Source organism: Enhydra lutris, unplaced genomic scaffold, assembly GCF_002288905.1.
Source record: "Enhydra lutris kenyoni isolate GAN:26980312 unplaced genomic scaffold, ASM228890v2 scaffoldscaffold45, whole genome shotgun sequence".
NCBI classification, from domain to species: Eukaryota; Metazoa; Chordata; class Mammalia; order Carnivora; family Mustelidae; genus Enhydra; species Enhydra lutris.
Genome location: NW_019154129.1, coordinates 7,030,700 through 7,049,584, shown reverse-complemented (window position 1 = coordinate 7,049,584; position 18,885 = coordinate 7,030,700). Strand labels below are relative to the sequence as shown.

Below are 18,885 nucleotides of genomic sequence, written 5' to 3'. Positions count from 1 at the left end.
TATAGTATTCTTGGCTGCATGTTTTTCTCGTTTAGTGCTCTGAATATATCATGCCAGCTCTTTCTGGCCTGCCAAGTCTCTGTGGATAAGTCTGATGCCAATCTATATTTTTACCATTGTATGTTACAGACTTCTTTTCCCGGGCTGCTTTCAGGATCTTCTCTTTGTCACTAAGACACACCAGATGGACATCACAGATATATCCAAGCAAAAGATCAACAATGAAATAAAGGCCTTTATTTCATTGTTGATCTTTTGCTTGGATGATCTGTCCATTTCAATGAAGGGGGTGTTAAAGTCCCCTACTATTACTGTATTATTGTCAATGTGTTTCTTTGATTTTGTTATTAATTGATTTATATAGTTGGCTGCTCTCATGTTAGGGGCATGGATATTTAAAATTGTTAGATTTTCTTGTTGGACAGACCCTTTCAGTATGATACAGTGTCCTTTCTCATCTCTTATTATAGTCTTTGGCTTAAAATCTAATTGATCTGATATAAGGATTGCCACCCCAGCTTTCTTTTGATGTCCATTAGCATGGTAAATTGTTTTCCACCCCCTCACTTTAAATCTGGAGGTGTCTTTGGGTCTAAAATGAGTTTCTTGTACACAGCATATTGATGGTTTTGTTTTTTTATCCATTCTGATACCCTTTGTCTTTTGATTGGGGCATTTAGCCCATTTACATTCAGGGTAACTATTGAGAGATATGAATTTACTGCCATTGTATTGCCTGTAAGGTGACTGTTACTGTATATTGTCTCTGTTCCTTTCTGGTCTACTACTTTTAGGCTCTCTCTTTGCTTAGAGGACCCCTTTCAATATTTCCTGTAGGGCTGGTTTGGTGTTTACAAATTCTTTTACTTTTTGCTTGTCCTGGAAGCTTTTTAACTCTCCTTCTATTTTCAATGATAGCCTAGCTGGATATAGTATTCTTGGCTGCATGTTTTTCTCGTTTAGTGCTCTGAATATATCATGCCAGCTCTTTCGGGCCTGCCAGGTCTCTGTGGATAAGTCTGTGGATAAGTCTGCTGACAATCTAATATTTTTACCATTGTGTGTTACAGACTTCTTGTCCTGGGGTGCTTTCAGGATTTTCTCTTTGTCACTAATTCTTGTAAGTTTTACTATGAGATGACAGGGTGTGGACCTATTTTTATTGATTTTGAGGGGGGTTCTCTGTGCCTCCTGGATTGTGATGCTTGTTCCCTTTGCCATATTAGGGAAATTCTCTACAGTAATTTGCTCCAGTATACCTTCTGCCCCCTTCTCTTTTTCTTCTTCTTCTGGAATCCCAATTGTTCTAATATTGTTTCGTCTTATGGTATCACTTATCTCTCAAATTCTCCCCCTGTGGTCCAGTAGTTGTTTGTCTCTCTTTTGCTCAGCTTCTTTATTCTCCGTCATTTGGTCTTCTAAATCATTAATTCTCTCTTCTGCCTCATTTATCCTAGCAGTAAGAGCCTCCGTTTTTTATTGTACCTCATTAATAGCTTTCTTGATTTCATATTGGTTAGATTTTAGTTCTTTTATTTCTCCAGAAAGGGCTTTTATTTCTCCAGACAGGGTTTCTCTAATATTTTCCATGCTTTTTTTGAGCCCAGCTAGCACCTTAAGAATTGTTATTCTGAACTCTAGATCTGACATATTACCAGTGTCCTTATTGATTAGGTCCCATCCTCGGTCATGCCTCTTGTTCTTTCTTTTTATGGTGAGTTTTTCCACCTTGTCATTTTATCTAGATAAGAATATATGAACTAGAGAATAAAATACTAAAAGGGTGGTAAAGACCCCAGATAAATGTGCATTAACCAAATCAGAAGAGACTCCAAATTGCGGGGGGGTGGGGGAAGGAGGTAAAAAGAAGTTCAAAAAAATTTTTAAAAAGAAAAAAAATATATATATGTGTGTGTGTGTGTTTGTGTGTGTATATTAGACCGATGAATAGAATAGAGCTACCCACTTGATTTTGGGTGTATTTTGGTCTCAGAAGAAATTACATCCCAAAATCTTAGAGAAAGAATAACTTATATATATACACAAAAATAAGGGTAAACATAATGAAGGGATGGAATATGACTGTAAAGTTGAAAATTTTTAAAAAATCTTAAAAAGGAGTTGATAAGTTAGTTTGGAAAAGAAAGAAAAAGAAAGTGGAGAGAATTTGCTCAGGCTGGAAACTAGAACAAAGCCATGTGGTAGATTTAGAGTATATTTTGATCTATTAGAAGAAGTTGTATCCCAAAATTTTTTAGAAGAAAAAACCCTATATGTATACAAAAAATAAAATTAGATACAATGAAGGATAAAATATGACTATAATAATGAAGGTTTAAAAAGATTTTTTTAGGACGGTATTGTTAAGATAAACTAGTTAAAAAACTTTAAAAGAGGAAACAGTAAAAGTTAAAAAAAATTAGAATAAGATGAAAAAAATAAAATTAAAAATATTTAATTAACTTTGCAAGACTAAAGAATCATGGGGAGAAAGCCATGAATTCTATGCTTTGCTTTTCCTTCCTCTGTAGTTCCGCTGTTCTCCTTGATCAGTGAGCTTGGTCTTGGCTGGATGTTCTTGCTGATCTTCTGCGGGAGGGACTTGTTGCAGTGATTCTCAAACGTCTTTGCCTAAGGTGGAATTGCACTGTCCTTTCCAGGGGCCGGGCTGAGCAATCTGCTCAGGTTCGCTCTTGGGAGCCTTTGTTCCCTGAACGCTTTCTGTGGAGCTCTGGAGGACGGGAATGACAATGGCGGCCTCCCCATATCCAGCCCAGAGGAGCTGAGAGCTTGGGGTCCCACTCCTCAGTGCGCCCTCGGAGAAAAGCACTCAATCACTCCCATCTCCCTGGTCTCTGACTGGGCTCCGAGCTCACCTGGCCTGTGACTGAGCATTTCTGTCTCTGGCGCACACCCCCTTTTGGAGTCTCCAAACCCAGCAGATGCCTGTTGCGCTGCTCTTCTGGTGTGTCTCCCCAGATCTGCCATTTGTGGCGTCTGTGCTTGAAGAGCAGTGGTCCAACTGTGCTGTGGGTCACGGTTTAAGGAAACCTCGAGCTGAGAGCTCCCTCCTTGGCTCCGTCTTTGTAGTCGGCTTCCACGCTCTAATACCTGCGAGCTCTGCTACACCCAGACACCCCCGATCCTTCTGTGACCCTGCAGAACCCGAGACCACACTGTCCCCACAAGGGCTCCACCACCGCTTAGCCTCTACAGCGACATCTCTCAGTGGAGCAGACTTCTACAAGTTCGGATTTTGTGCTCCGTTGCTCCACCGCTTGCCACGAACTGGCCCCTCCCCCACTGGTCTATCTTCCCGTCACTTTGGATTTACTTCTCCACTTACCACTACCTTCCAGAAAGTGGTCGGTTTTCTGTTTCTAGAATTGCTGCTCTTCTTCTCTTCAATCTCCTGTTGGATTTGTAGGTGTTCGGAATGCTTGATAACTATCTAACTGATCTCTTACGACCTGATATCATCTCAGTCTGCTACTTCTCTGCCATCTTGACTCCTCTCTCTAGGTGAATGTTTTTTAAATCGAGGGATAACATAAAGTGCAGTGATCGTCAGTGGCTTTGTGCTTAGAATTACATTTGTGCGTACCTTAGGGCAAGACAGAAGACATTTCTGGTAGCTCATCCTCAGTCTCTAACCCCACCCCCTTTCTAGAGCTGCCTTTTTTAAAAAAATTTTGGCGGAATACTCTAAAAGTAATGGATTACCTATTTTTTTTTAAAAGACTTTATTTATTTGTCAGAAAGAGAGAGAGAGAGAAAGCAAACAAGCAGGCAGAGAGGCAGGCAGAGGCAGAGAGAGAGGCAGGCTCCCGGCTGAGCAAGGAGCCCGATGCGGGACTCGATCCTAGGACCCTAGAATCATGACCTGAGCCGAAAGCAGCGGCTTAATCTACTGAGCCACCCAGGATTACCTGGATTTACCTGGATTACCTATTTTTAAGCATCTAGTTTAGTGACATTAGCTACTTTCTTTGAAGGTACTCATTACATTTAAATGGCATTGGTAATACTTTCTTGGGCACAGTGACTGGACACAGAAACAACTAGAAGAGAAAGTGAAAGTTCCCCCACTGTCTTCTTTAGAAGGGAAAACTATTTGGAGCCTGTGGAGCCTTCCGGACCTTGCTGTGTGTACTGTCATGCCCAGATCTCTCCACACAGGAAAGCATGATACAGAGGGCCAGGTTTTAATTGATAATTTTATTTTTTTAATTGTAACCAGAATCCCAGATGGGTTGCTCGACTGCAGCTTGCTTTCTCACGTGCAGTGTGCACGTGGCCTTTCTGGGGGTGGGGGGCGCTCCCGGACCTAACAGAGGACATTCTGTTCAACACCTGGGGCATTGACAGTGCTGTGTCTTCTCCCGTGTCCAACACCTGGGCCTTACATGTGTTTGTCTGGGCCTTCCTGACCCCTTGCTCCAGGCCCCTCTCGCTGTCCATGCAGAGCTGGCTCTCAAATCCCACAGCCCGAAAGGCCTTAGTTACTCCTGACCCCTGGGGAGTCACCTTCTAGAGTATTTACACTTTGCACAAGGCTGGAAGCCTCAGGGTGGAGGAGTGGAGGCTAGAGTGAGGTATGGTTAGCCAGTGGGCAGAAGCACACTAGGGAGCAGTTCAGCCCTTGGGCCATCCCTAAAATCACATTGACTCTGAAGTGAGCTTTTCCCTTTCTTTTGGTTAGTTTCACCATCCTTGCTCTTGCTCCGTGCTAAAGTTAACCTTCCAAGGACTCCTGTTTTCTTCCATCCCACACTTTTCTTTGTTCTTCTCTCTTTTACTTTGGGTGCAGTGTGGGCACATACCACGCAGCCATGAATTCACTCAACAGCAGCCCACTGAGGCCCTGCCTTGCTCCAGGCACCTGATTTTGTGTTGAGAGCATAGCAGTGCGGGGCGCTGGGGGTTGCGGAGGGTGTAAGCTGGATGGGCCCTGCTCCTGTGGACTTTCCATCTGGAACACTGGAATTGTCCACTGTCACATGGAGAGTCCTGAGAGGCCAGTAGCCAGAAGACTCCTGACAGGAGCCACAGGAACAATCATGAATCTCTGTCCACATTTCCCAGCCAGGCCTTGTCAGCTTCTCCATGGTAACTGCGGGGTTTTGATGCTATCAGTATTAAGAAAAACACAGGCTTTTGAATATAAAAGAAAAAAAAAGGAACAGTAAAGTTCAAAGTTCTAATGTCCAAATGATTCCTGATGAATTTTTTTTAAAAGGTTAACTTGCATACCAGATTAGAAATTTCAGACCAGACGGAAAGGTCTAGAAATGAAAAAAATGCAAGTGTGCTTGTGCAGGTGCAGGACCAGAGATGAAGTCCTTTATCCCCCAGAGATGAAATCCTAAAATATTTGTAGGCTGCTTTCCAGGAAAAGCCGTTCACAGCATCACATGGGCCTTTGAAGAGCTTTACCTGTAGGGGTCCCTGTTGAGTTCCCCGCTCATGCTTCTCCACCCTGGTACCAGTTTGGAATCCAGGCACATAGCTACAAAAAGACCTAGGTCTCCTTAACATGTACGTGGATTCCCATTCTATGGGCAGACCGTAATGACCTAACCACTCTCCTATTGATGGACATTTAGGTTATTTCCAGCTGTTCCTTGGGTAGGGTTGCATTTTAAAGGTTTGAAATTTCCCCAGTAAACATGTCCTCCCAACACCTAACCATCGAGAAGAGCAGATCCCTTTGGAAAGTTTTTAAATTTATTTTCACAGTTGACTCTTACCTTTTTTTTTTTTTTTTTTTTTTTTTGGTTGTAAGGAGGCAGGGAGAGAAAGGTGACTCTGATGTTGGATGCTTACTGAAAGAACTTTTACATCCGTATTATGTTTAGTTCTGGAAGGCCAGAATTATCTACCCTGTGTATTAGACAAGGACTCTGATGCTCAGAGAGGACCCACAGCTCATGGCAGGGTCCAGCTGGGGATCACACTGCTCTGAGCAGCCCTGGGCCTCACACGCTGTTACACTTCCCTTTGTTCTGCCACTTCTGTACATCTGAGTTCACACGGAGCTCAGGGAGAGGTTTCTACATCCATCCACGTGAAGTTTTAGTTAGACCTCCTAACCGGGCGATGTTTTGCTCTGCTTCAGTCTCGGTTTTCTGTTTCAGAAAGCTTTGATTGCGTATGGGAGTAAGTGGTGATCAGAGGAAGCAGTGACTTTATCTCAGGACCCTAATTTCCTGGGTTCGAGTCCTTCAACAGAAGATGAAGGGGCTGTCCAGGGCTGTGTTCGATCAGACAGCATCCTGAGTGGGTTCTGATGAATGCTGTCTGTCAAATGCGGCACGCCCGGGGGGCTCCCATCTCTGGGCTCCCACTTATTGGTGTCTGTAATGCACTCTCTGGGTTTCCTGGGCAGTAGAATCCTATCTCAATTTATCTGTCATTTTTGTGGATGAATAATCGAAAATGAGTAAATAAAAATTAATGTTTGGATTTGGATGCTAATTTAGCTTCCAATTAGGTTTTGTTTTGAGCGTTATTGAAATTAATCTGTGCTCCTTGAGCACATTCCACTTACTGGCAAGGTACGGTGGCCCCCAGAGTACCGTGGGTGGTTGGTTGGGGGTAAATTGAAAAGATGGATAAACCATATCAAGATAATGGAAACGTTTTCTTTAAAACTTTTTCCTTTTTTAATGACAAAAGGATGTCTGGGCATCATCCAGACCCTGAAAAGAGAGAAATACTTGAGTCAGAATCTGCCCCAAACAGACTAGTTTTCTTTTGTCTTTTTTTCTTGCTAGACCCGGTCCATTTGCATGTAAACACTGTTTAGAGGGTACTGAGCCCAGAACTGAGTTTGAACTCCCGAGGAAGCACCTGTATTTCAGGAGGAGCTTGGGTTTTGGGATTGGGCGGTCTTCAGTTCCACATCTGACTCATGGCTCAGGAGCTGTGTGACATGGGCATGTCACTTTGTCCTTTGGAGTCTCTGTTTTCGTACCTGTAAGATGGGAGTGGCCATCTGTCTATCTCATGTTTGTTACCTTGACTGAGACACAAATCAGTGTTTCCCACAGGCCTCTTTCATTTCTCTTAGAAAGCTCCTGACTTCTCAGGGGAGAACTTCTTCCAGCTTCCTTTGGGGACAAGTTTAACTCCCTGCTGGTACTTGCCAAGCCCCCCTTTTTAAAGAGCCAGCATTTGGCTACATCTAGTACACCTTGCTTTTTCTTTTCTGTTACTTATTTTTACAGCAATAAGAGACACTGGTATTCCTTGCCCTGTAGCAGTATACAGCTTCTTTTAACATACATTTATTTAAATTAGAAGTTAAGAATGCCTGGGTGGCTCATTCGGTTAAGCATCTGCCTTTGGCTCAGGTCATGATCCTGGGGTCCTGGGATTGAGCCGAGCGTTGGGCTCTCTGCTCAGCGGGGAGCCTGCTTCTCCTTCTCCCTCTGCCCCTCCCCTGTGCTCGTGTGCCCGCTTGCTCTCTCTCTCAAATAAATAAAATCTTGAAAAAGTCAGTAACAGTAGCATGCCATACTGAGGAACTAAATTGGGTGGATGGTAGGTGGGTTTGAATCTCAACTTGGCTACCTCCTGGCTCTTTGACTGTGGGTGGGTCATTTACCAACTCCGAGACTCTGTTTTATCATCTATAGAGGGAGGGAAATGATAGGAGAACCTTCTGGGGTCGTTGTCAAGCTCAAATGAGATCGTGCAGTCAGGGCCCTTAGAGCAGCATCTGGCACATGCAAAGTACCCTAAAGGTGTTAACCAGAAGGGTGTTTCCTTGACAAGCGATGGCCTTTGGGAAGCCCATGGCTGGTGTTGGTAAAGTGCCGAGTTTCTGACTTAGGGTGGTGGGCTTGAGTAAATGGTAGCTGGTGCCCTCGTTTTGATGACTTAACCATGGTGGTGTTCATCATCATCCTGATGATGAAGTAGGAGGTAGCCTTTTTTTTTTGTTCTGGAAATAGAATTTCTTGGGGCAGCAACTCTAGGCAGCTTGACGATGGTGTCCGGTGAGATTCCAAGGTTCCAATCCGTGTGTTGACTTCCCTAGGCCAAGCCCAGCATTCGGTGCTTCATTAAGCCCACCGAGACGCTTGAGCGCTCCCTTGAGATGAACAAACACAAGGGCAAGAGGCGGGTGCAGAAGAGACCCAACTACAAAAACGTTGGGGAGGAAGACGAGGAGGAGAAGGGGCCCGCCGAGGATGCCCAGGAAGACGCTGAGAAGACTAAAGGTACTGAGGGTGGTTCAAAAGGCATCAGGACGAGTGGGGAGAGTGAAGGTGAGTGTGCCCGCGAACGCCACCCTGCCGCCTGTGCCACGAGCCGGGCTGTCCTTGTGTCTGGTCCCCGTTGTATGTCCATCCCCGACGCCAGTGTACCTCATTCTGCAGGCCCAGCCCTTTGCAGGCAGCTGTAGGCAGGTGCCCTACCCTCATCGCATGGGTGACCCAGAGCAGGCTTCTTGACTCGGAACCCTGTGCCTCAGTTTCTCCATCAGTAAACAGAGGCTAGCGGATGGTATTTACTTTGTCATTCCGAGACTGGAATGAGTGAATACGCGTACTGTGCTCGGAGCAGTGCCTGGCCTGGGTCGCAAGCACTTGATGCTGTTACCGCTGTTGTCACACTCATTGCAGTTCTGTTCGTCCCCGTCACCTGCCATTCTGGTTTTTGACGCGGGTTGTTGTTTCCAGTGCACTGCAGGAAGAAAACCCATGTTTAATGAGATTATATACCTTTAAGACAATTATGTTTTGGGGGATCCAATAATCAGATATCATCCCCTAGATTCTTACGTTAGGATTTGTCTGAAGTCTTGTCTTTGGACAGTGAGCACAGTCTTCGGACTTGTCTTGTCTTCGGACAGTGAGTGAGGTACACCGGGGTTCGGGGCACATGTGCTCAAAAAGCCAAATCATTTGTTCCTCTTTCTCTTTTGTGTTGGGATGATTCTGGGTGAATTTCCACCTCGCTCTGACTCACATGCTAACACCTTCTCGATCTGGACAACAGTGTGTGCTCTGGAATTAGGCAAGCTTCAGCCGTGCAGGCTCTCTGGTGTCAGGGGCTGGGTGCACAGCCACACAGATGGGGTCTCTGGCCACGGCCCCGGGCACCCGGGGTGGAGCAGAGGATGGGGTAGAAATGGGATGGGGGCTCCGCTTGCTGGACATGAGCTCCCCCCACACTTCCTGCAACACACGGGCTGTCCTCAGCTCCAGCTGTGGGCTGTCCTCTTGGATGCGGGGCTGGTTGTGGCTGCTCCAAAGCCAGCAGCTGTTGTCAGCCCATCAGTCTGGACTGTGGGAGTCCCTAGTCTGGGAGGGTCTGGAACTGGCAGATGGAGTAGCTCCGTAAATCCGTGACTGGGAACTCATTTGATTTGGGCAGTTTGCTGTGATTTCGGAGCCAGAACCCAACCCCTTCTCCACCCTGCTGGCCCCATTCTGAATCTCTTGGCAGTTCTCAGGAAATGCCAAGATCCCATTTTGATAAGTCTAACTGAAGTATCTCTCTGGTGCCGCCCAGCCCCCTTTGTAAGGCTGAGACCCCCGCATGCTTTTATTCCTGTTGAAAGTGTGCAGGAAGCGCTTTGACAAAGGAATTCCTGTTTGGCTCGGGACACGGATGCCAACAAGTATGTCTTTGGTGGGGAGGTGAGGGGCAAAGGCAAGGTAAGCAAGCCATCTAAGTTGGCTTAGTTGCATCTTTTCTTTCTCTCTCTCTCTCTTTTTTTTTTTTTAAAACTCAGGAGAAAGCTGTCTGGGTAAAAACCCTGGGGTTTAGTTGTCCTGTGGCCACACTGGGGTAAAGGAGGAGGATTTCACCCCATTTTGTACTCTGTGTTCCTGTCGATTTTGTTTTGGAAAGATGCTACCTCTTTCATTCCAATCCTTTTAAGGGCTGCTCTCTAACCAGGCCTGGCCATGACTAACCCTGGTGTGGACAGGGCAGGCTTGGCCGCAAGCACACAGGCAAGTGAGTCAGCCCGGCAGCCCGGTCCTGGCGTGCGGGGCTGCAAGTGGCTTGGCTGGGTTGCCGTTCCAGCGCGCTGTTGGGATTGGTGTGATGACTCCCCAAATGCTGAGCCTGCCTGTCCTCTGCCCAGGGCAAGGGGGAAAACATTGACCAGCCTCCAAAAACCTGTTTCCTGGGTGCTTTCTCGGCCAGGTTGTACCAGACCGGGCCCCGGGATCTCCCCCAGAGGTTTTGCTTGGACAGTTGATGTTGATGTTAGAACTTTAGTTGAACAGGATTCTCAACGGTCGCCCCCGCCCTTGACATTTTGGTGTCCTCCTCTTTTCTCGAACACACAGTAGTCATTCCAAAATATTATGGAATATTTCTCATCTTCCCACCCAGCTCAACATAAATAAATATAGCTCCCACAGGCCTGTCTAGCAATGACACACCTCTCTGGGCGGCGGCCGCTCAGGTGAGCGGGGCTTTGTGTGTGGTGAATTTGACTCTTGGTTATTCTTAGACTTCAGGTGTGGCCGGTGGGTGTCCTCTCCTTAGCCTGTGTCTGGGTGAAACCAGGCAGGTCTTAGGTCGTACAACTTGGAAGGGCATCAGGCCACCACGTCCATGTGGGACGTGCTAAGAGATGGGATGCCTTGCAGTCATGTCTAGGTTTATTGTGAGCCTCGACTGGTCTCCCCAAGCTCCGTACCTCAGTTTCCCCATCTGGAAATTGAGTATTAAAAAATGTAATTCACATGGTGCTTTTCTTTTTTTTTTTTTTTTAATGAATATATGTTAGGATTCTTGTGGTTCTGAGAGTCAGAAATTGGACTCTGACTGACTTCCAAAGGGTGATTATTGTTCGTATCGCCGGAAGGCCTGGGCAGGGCCGGCCCCGGATGTAGATGACCACCGGGAGCACGAGGCTCGCATCCTGCTTGCCTACCACTGAGCAGAGAAGGAGCTGCTTCTTCCCGTCGGCTGCAGTTCCAGCCTGGGGGCCAATGCCCTGTGACACTGATGGGCCTGGCTCACCCGTTGCTGTAGAAGGGTGTTCTGTGCCGACTGGTCAGGCTTGGGTTGCTTGTTGATCCTGTGATAATGACTCCCTTGGTGAAAAAGAAAATAGGGTGTGTCCATCAGAAGAAGGGGGCACGGGGGCGCCTGGGTGGCTCAGTGGATTAAAGCCTCTGCCTTCGGCTCAGGTCATGATCCCAGGGTCCTGGGATCGAGCCCCGCATCGGGCTCTCTGCTCGGCAGGGAGCCTGCTTCCTCCTCTCTCTCTCTCTGCCTGCCTCTCTGCCTGCCTCTCTGCCTACTTGTGATCTCTATCTGTCAAATAAAATAAAATCTTAAAAAAAAAAGAAGAAGAAGGGGGCACGGATGCTCAGCCAACAGAAACAGCAGATGCTCCCCGAGAAAGCTGCACTGTTTCTGTGCGCTCCTTCGCCCTTTGGAGGCGGCTCTGTGGCTCTTCTCCCCTCTAGATGACTTTTCTCTGGCGCTTCTTGTCCTGTCCCTGGATCTAGAGGCCTGTTGACATTCTGCTTGTAATCGGCGCGGGCGGCTCTGGAGTGAAGAGATGCTGGCCGCAGCTTCCCCTGCAAACCCTGGCGTCCCCGCACTCGTAGGGGAAATCTTGCCTCGGCGAGGTGGCAGAAGGCACAGGCATAAAAAGGCGTATGGTCACAAGTCACAATTTTGCCATGACCTGATTTAAATGTGGCATTAACATGTTCTTTTTCTACAAATGCAACCAGAATTCACACCTCCTCCACACTGAAGCCCAGACAAGGAAGAAGTGTGAAATGAGTGTGTGCCTCTGGACCCCTCTGCTTGGCTTTGGGTCCCAACTGATGAGTGACTCATTTGGAAACTGAGAAAATCACAGGGCCCCTAAATTTGCAGAAATTGCACACTAAAAGGAAAAAGAGGGGTACCCTCGTGCCCGTGGCCAAACAAGTGTTCACTCGATGCATGTCAGTCTGAAAGGACAGTTGTCTCTTTTTGGAGCCATTCAGAGCAGTAACTTAATAAGCAGACCTAGAACAAGAGAGCGAATTGTTTGCACTTCTTGTCTGAAAAATAGGGTGTAGTTTTGGTGTTTGCCTATGGAAAAAGTAGGCGCTGATTTCATGTCCTCAGATTAAAGACCTACTCTTTTCTTGAATCCCAGCAAGGGCACGGAGTGAAGAGTCCATCCCTGACTTTGAAAATGCCAGGTCAGCTGGGAGTTGAGGGGTGCCCGGACGTTGGGAACCCCAGCTTTGCCTGTTTTGTTTTTAGTTTTTTGTTTTTTGTTTTTTTTCCTTTCCTTCTTTTGAAGCCTCCATTGAAATGAAATGGAATCCTGGCCTCATTTCTGGCTCCTCTTGCAAAGCCAGAGCCAAGCCCACGGCTGGCAGAGTTTCCTCATTGGGACGAGCTGTGGATTAGCCACAGGTAGGTGGGGGTCTGACTCCTAGACCCTGGAGAGGCTGCTCCTGAGCAGCTCTGTGACCCTGGGCAAGTCATTGCTTCCCCATGGGAGGCTTCACAATGCACAGCCCTCAGGTTGACGGAAATGAGAGCATCACTGTCTCAGCACTCAACCATGTGGCCCAGGAGCACTGCAGAGGCAGCCTGGCCAAGGTGGAGAGCAGAGTGAGGAGCTTGGAAGGACCGTGTGTGTTCAGGCAACCCCCTGCCACTCCCTACCGTGAGTTTCCACGAAGTCCGGTTCTCTGTTCATTTGTCTAACGAATTAGTGAGGTGGCTGTGTGGGTAAGTGTGTGTGGGGGGGGGGCGGACAGCAGGAAGGGAGGGAGGAGGATTAGGAGGCTGGGCCACCATTGCAGAGACGTGAGAGTGCCATCTTTTCAAATGGGCTTAACTAGTATAAAGAACTTCCTAGAAAAAAAACATTTGGAATGCAATCTTGTGCTGTTCAGTCAAGGAAAACAACAAAACAAAGGAAGAGGCTCCCCCAAATCCCCAGCCCATACACACCCTGTTGTTGCCAGATGCCTCTGGAAATTCTGCTCCAGAGCCGGCCAATAGCATGCAGGCCTTCCCTTATTTCCTAGGTAACCAGCAAGGGCATTTTTTCCTCCTTCCCTGAACGTTCTCGTTAGGGCCTTCTTATTCTCCCCTTCCCCCTTTTTATTATCTGTCCTCATTTTGATTCCTGGAATGTAGAACACAGAGGGCAACTTAGAAAATCCTTGAGTCTGTGAAGTCAAAGACTGTTGGGAGGTCATGCCTGCCATTTCCCTGAAAAGCACTTCATTTACCAAATATTAATCAGACTAGAATGTACATCATCCTGGGCAAGTTGATGGATCATTGCTGTTATTTAAAAAAATCAGAGTGTCAGAGCATCAGGGAAGCTCCCGGGTCGGGCCAGAGTTGTCACTTGGTGGGGGAGAGGTTGACATCCTCGGGTGCTGGGGGTCCTTCGGGCTCGCCTGTCCATCCACACTGTCGTGGAACCTGCACCGCCGTCCATCTCCATAGCTCTTTTCATCCTCCTGAACTGAAACTCCGTCCCCCTTAAACACATAACTCCCCATCTTCCCACCACCCCTCTGGCAACCATCTTTCCACTTTCCAACCTTCCAGCTTGGGTTGCATCCGCCATTTGGTCCTCGTGACTAGTGCTGCTCTGTTCTGCCCATGGCTATGCAAATCATGTCCTGTTCTGGGGGCTTTTATGCAAATGACAAGAGGTTGAGGGCCGGGGCGAGGCCTGTGAGGCCTGAGGAGCTGGAGATTGGGGTTCCCCGCCCAGCTGCCCAGCCTCACGAGGAAGGTCCTCGACTCCCAGAGGCTCAAGGCTATAGTTGTGTAAGGGGGTTGTACCACCCACCAGGCTGGGGTGCAGGAGCCCTTCACGGTGGTGGGTCCAGGGCCTGGTGCTGGGACTGTAGCCACACAGGTGCTCCTTGCCAGGACATGGCTGATGGGCCGTGCCGAGAGAGGAGCCCCCCCAGCAGCGGGGCAGAGGCCCACCACCTCGATCTCTCTCTGCCCTCAGTGTGCCCTCCTGCAGAATGCAGACGCCAGGCCAGCTCAGCACTGCTCCAGCTGTGGGATGCGGGGGTGTTTGTAAGTGGGATGGGGCGGTGAGAAGATTCTTGTTGACATCAGCCATCAGCTCCGGGCCAGCCGGACGTGCTGTCCTTCACGCCTCCCTCACGTCCCCACGCGCCCCCCCCACTCCCACCCACCCCCCTGTCCCAGTCCACAGGAGGCCTTGCTCCTGGTTGTTCCCTCATGGCGTACACTTTCACACTTGCTTCCTATTTACACCAGCTGTATGCTTAGAGGACTAAGGAGGCTTTTTTTTTTCATTTGAAAATAATTTCAGATTTATAAGAATTAGGAGAAACAAAAATAGTATAAAGAACACACACACACACACACACACACACACACACACACACACACACTTACTTTTCTGGGTGAGTTGCATCTATCCTGTCGCTTCGCTCCTACGCGTGTGAACACCCAGTTGCTAAGAATCGGGCTTTGGCTTGAATGACTCCAGGGCAGCTGTCCACGCCAGTGTGGGTTTCTGCTGTCCCTGTCCAGTTTGTCTGTTGGCCCGATAATCTCCATTCTAGCGTATTTCCCCCACCAGCCTGGGGTCAGGTAGTTCCTTTAGTTGTCACGTCTCTCAGGCCTTCATGACCCTGGAACATCTTTCCACAGCCTTCTCTTTCACAACAGTGACATTTTTGAAAAATGCACAACTTCTCCCTCCTTTGCTTTAATAAAATACTCCCTCATCTGTCTTTGGTGTTTTCTTTGTGATTACATGGAGGTTACGCATTCTCGGGTGGACTGTGGTGTAGGTGGTGTCCTGTCCTTCTCAGAGTGTCCCACCTGGAGGCATGTGCTGTCCCCCTGACCCTCACGGGTGACATGAATATTGGTCACCTGCTGTGGTGACCCTTCTCTCTGCTGTATAATCGCTTTCTCTTTTCTTTACAACTAATTCACAGGGAGGCGCTTAGAGATAATACAGACATGCTGTGCCTCATTACAGTGCTCATGGGAGCCGGCATTCGCTGATGATACTTGCCTGATCCTGTCTTCACCAGACTGGTGGCAAAACGTTCATTTTCCAACGTCAGCACTCTCTCCGTGTTTAAAAATCAGCCCTCAGCATTCCATTGCAAGCAGGATTCCTCCCTTCTCCCCATTTCTTTCTTTATCAGTTCTTGGCACAGACTCAAGGATTTCAGTTTTTAGTGGTTTGTATTTCATTACCGATTGAATTCATCCGATGCTCAAATTGTCCCAGACTTGGCCTTTGGGAACCCTTTTGCACTGGCTGCTGTGTCCTTGTGCTAAGCTCCTGTCATTTCTTTTGAGCAATCCTTATATTTTCTGGCTTGATAAGGTATTCCACGTTCATCTTGGAATGGTTGGGGAATGCCCATCCCTGACACGAGCCATTTCTCTGGAAAACCCTGCTTCCGGCTCCTGGGTGGCTCAGTGGGTTAAGCCTCTGCCTTCGGCCCAGCTCATGGTCTCAGGGTCTTGGGATTGAGCCCCGCACAGGCTCTCTGCTCAGCAGGGAGCCTGCTTCCTCCTCTCTGCCTGCCTGCCTCTATGCCTACTTGTGATCTCTCTCTCTCAAATAAAATCTTAAAAAAAAAAAAATCACAGGAATTTGTTAAAAAAAAAAAAAAGAGAGAGAGAGAGAGAAAAACCCTGCTTCCTCTCAGTGGACAGTGGTATTAGAGGCCAGGATCTGGGTGCCAGAAGGGCTGATGGCTACTGGGGTGCCTTGCTTTTTGGCCCTTTCAACGGACAGATCTAAAAAACGGATGCGTGTATGTACACAAAATATACATTTACTCGTGCATACATGTACATATGTACAGACATGCGTAAGTGTGTGCGTATTTTAGAAATCATGAATGCGTAGCAATATCTCCAGTATTGAGAGCAACGCAGATCCATTCCCAGAGCGTTCTTTCTTGCCTTCCCCCATTCCAAATCTGTGTGTCACTTCTTCAGTGAGAGCCTTGGCTCCCAACAATGTACACACGTTTGTTTGCTCAATCCTATAATACATCCTAAAAAGTTTCAGTTTGTTTATTGTTTAATACATAGGAGTTCACGGTGCTTTGCAGTCCCCTCCCACCCCTGCGCGCCTCACCTGTCTCCCCACTGAGGGTATACAATCCAGGGGGGTGTTTGTAGCTCCTTGTTAGTCTGCCCTTTCTTTGGTCTTTATTCCCTATCAGGGTAGGTATAGTACGCATTAGAAAAAATATCGGTCCTTTCTTTTTTTGGTCTGGTAAGGGTTCTTCCTTCTCATTTTTACAGATTTAATTTCTTCTTCTTATTCTTTTTAATATATGGGTTATTAACAAATTTAAAACCGCACAAAAGGGTAAGTTTAAGAAGTGTCCCTTTTTCCATATTCCATCCCATTTCTCTTCCTCTGGTAGATAACCAACTTGGCTGCTTTCTGGAATAGCCTTCCCACGTTTGTTTTTGTGAGAATAGGAGGATCTATAAATGCTTTTTTTCTTTCTTTTTCCTTTTAATATTTTATTTGTCAGAGAGAGAGAGAGAGAAGGCACAAGCAGGCAGAATGGCAGGCAGAGGCAGAGAGAGAAGCAGGCTCCCCGATGAGCAAGGAGCCTGATATGAGATTCGATCTCAGGACCTCAGGATCATGACCTGAGCCGAAGGCAGCAGTTTAACCGACAGAGCCACCCAGGCGCCCCCGTTTTCTTAGTCTCCCTTCTCTCTTACACACAGGGTAGCACACTGTAAACACTCTCTTTCCTCTTTGCTTAGCAGCTTCTCTGGAAATCACTCCGTATCAGCTCACCGAGGTCTTCCTCATTCTGTTTTACAGCTGCTGTGTGTGTCTGTACCAAAGTTTATTCAACCGATCTTTACGCTTGGACAGTTAGGTAGTTTCCAATATTTTGCAATTACAAGTAATACTTCAGTGAATGCCCTTGTGTGTGTGCATTTTTATATTGTTAAGGGGTGTATCTTCCAGATAAATCCCTGCAAGCCGGGTTGCTCAATTGAAGAGTATAATGTGATTTAACGCCCCCCCCCTTTTTTCTTAAGGTTTCATTTTTTTAAGTAATCTCTACACCGTGTGTGGTGGTTGAACTCTCAACCCCAAGATCACGAGTCACACCCTCCACTGACTGAGCCAGCCGGGCGCCCCTCAAGTTTCCTTTTAAAGTGTATTTAAATCAAAAGAAAAAAGTGAGATCAGATAAAATGATGAGATAAATAACAAATAGTATGGGCAACACATAAACTTGGCAAGCATCCAAGAGGCAGGCAAAGGACTGAAGCTGAAACAAAACTGAGCTGGGTTCTTGCCACCCTCCCTTCAGATTCTAAAATAGAAACCCAGATGGGATGAGGGCTTGTGGTATGTTGTAGCAGGTTCAAGTGGAGTTTCCTGGGAATTCGGCATCAGAGCCCGAGTCCTGGCCTCCGTGACTGCCCATGGAAATCCGTGCCCACGAGCCCACTGATCTGGGGTTTCCTTGGTGGTAGCAGCATGGTGTGTGTACCCTGGGTGGGAAGCAAGGCTGCACCGAGACAGTCGCATATCCACAGGAGGAGTGGGAGCGGGGGCCCAGAAGGCTCTGCAGGACCATGCCCCATGTTCTGGTCTGGTCTAAAAAGGAGGTTCACTTTGACCCTGAGTCACCAGGAAAAGAAAGGTCAAATCTTCTTTGGCACCCTCTTTTAAAGATGATTGTGGAATCCATTTTACAATAGTGAGAATTTGGAGAGACCCTCTCCCCCAAAACTTATTATACCCCCCATGCCCACATGGCATTTTACATACAGTTTCAGGGAGTTGACAGATGCTAGGAAAGAATCACTACTTTCAAGAGTTGTTTGGATAAAATTGTTAAAAAGAGAGGGGGGCGGGGGAAACCTGTGTTGGCACTGGAAGGACTGTTGTACATTCATCTAGAGAATTCATCCCCATGGAACAGCTCGCTCCCTGACTGTGCTGGTGGATGAGGATACAGGGGGTGGGATACGGCTGTAGGAACCAAGGGGACAGAACTGAGGTTCAGAAACCTCACTGTGGATGGAGAGACCCTTGTGGAACTGGTCCTGCACGAGGATGGGACCTGGGAGTGGGAGGGCAGTGGCCCTGGCTTTTTGCTGGTACTTTTCTAACTATGCTAATTGTCACTCTGCTTTTGGGCTTCTGTTTCCTCATACACAGTATCCAGGACTGAACCGGTGGTTTTTAGCAGTCTTGTGTGAAGCCCCAGAATTCTAGAAAGGAGCTTCAGGGGCTTCTGTAGGGTGCAGGAGGAAACCCGCGGCTGGGGGTGTTTGGGAACCCACCCACCCTTTACCCGGAGCAGCTCTGCTCCCATCTGTGGTGGAGTGCTATGGGAAATTGTCATTCAAAATTAATAGGCCACTCCTTAACTAAGTTTGATGAGCACTAGACTGGATTATCTTTAACTGCCGTCTGCTCCAGAATTCTGAGTGTTCAGGGAGATTAAAAAATTAAAAAGGAATAATCACATCACCGCAGATGTATTCTCTAGGCTGAGGCACTAGGGCTTGGCCCTGTGACCTTGGGGAGTCCTTGAAGATGAGTTCCTGCTCTGTCAGCCAGGCTGGGAGGGAGGGGAGCCTGCAGCTGGGCAGGAGGTGTGTCAGAGGTCCCAGGGTGGAAGCCAGAGGCTGGCACCATCGTCCTGCTTGGTAGCCTTCCGACGTTTTCAGTGGCACGCTCTGTCGGTAAACACAAACAATCAAATAAATGTCATTTACACAGGCATCTCCCCAATATAAATGCATTTATTGTAAATTACACATATTTGTATTGCTGTGCCAAGGTCAGATACATCGCGAAACAAAACAGATGGTTGAAAGATGAGGATAATTAAAAATAAGACAGGTGCTGCCCCGTGA

General features: G+C 47.4%; 1 protein-coding gene across 5 annotated transcripts in view; it reads left to right on the top strand.

Moving 5' to 3' along the window:
• Positions 1-18,885, top strand: part of LOC111155983 (C-type lectin domain containing 16A) — a 207,482-nt gene that overhangs the window by 49,204 nt on the left and 139,393 nt on the right. For 4 of the 5 annotated variants that reach the window (XM_022516484.1, XM_022516481.1, XM_022516483.1 and 1 more), the window contains one exon: positions 8,045-8,276. In XM_022516484.1, coding sequence (XP_022372192.1) covers positions 8,045-8,276 — 232 coding nt within the window. The remainder of the gene's footprint in view (positions 1-8,044; positions 8,277-18,885) is intronic. The other variant, XM_022516482.1, reaches the window with a different exon arrangement.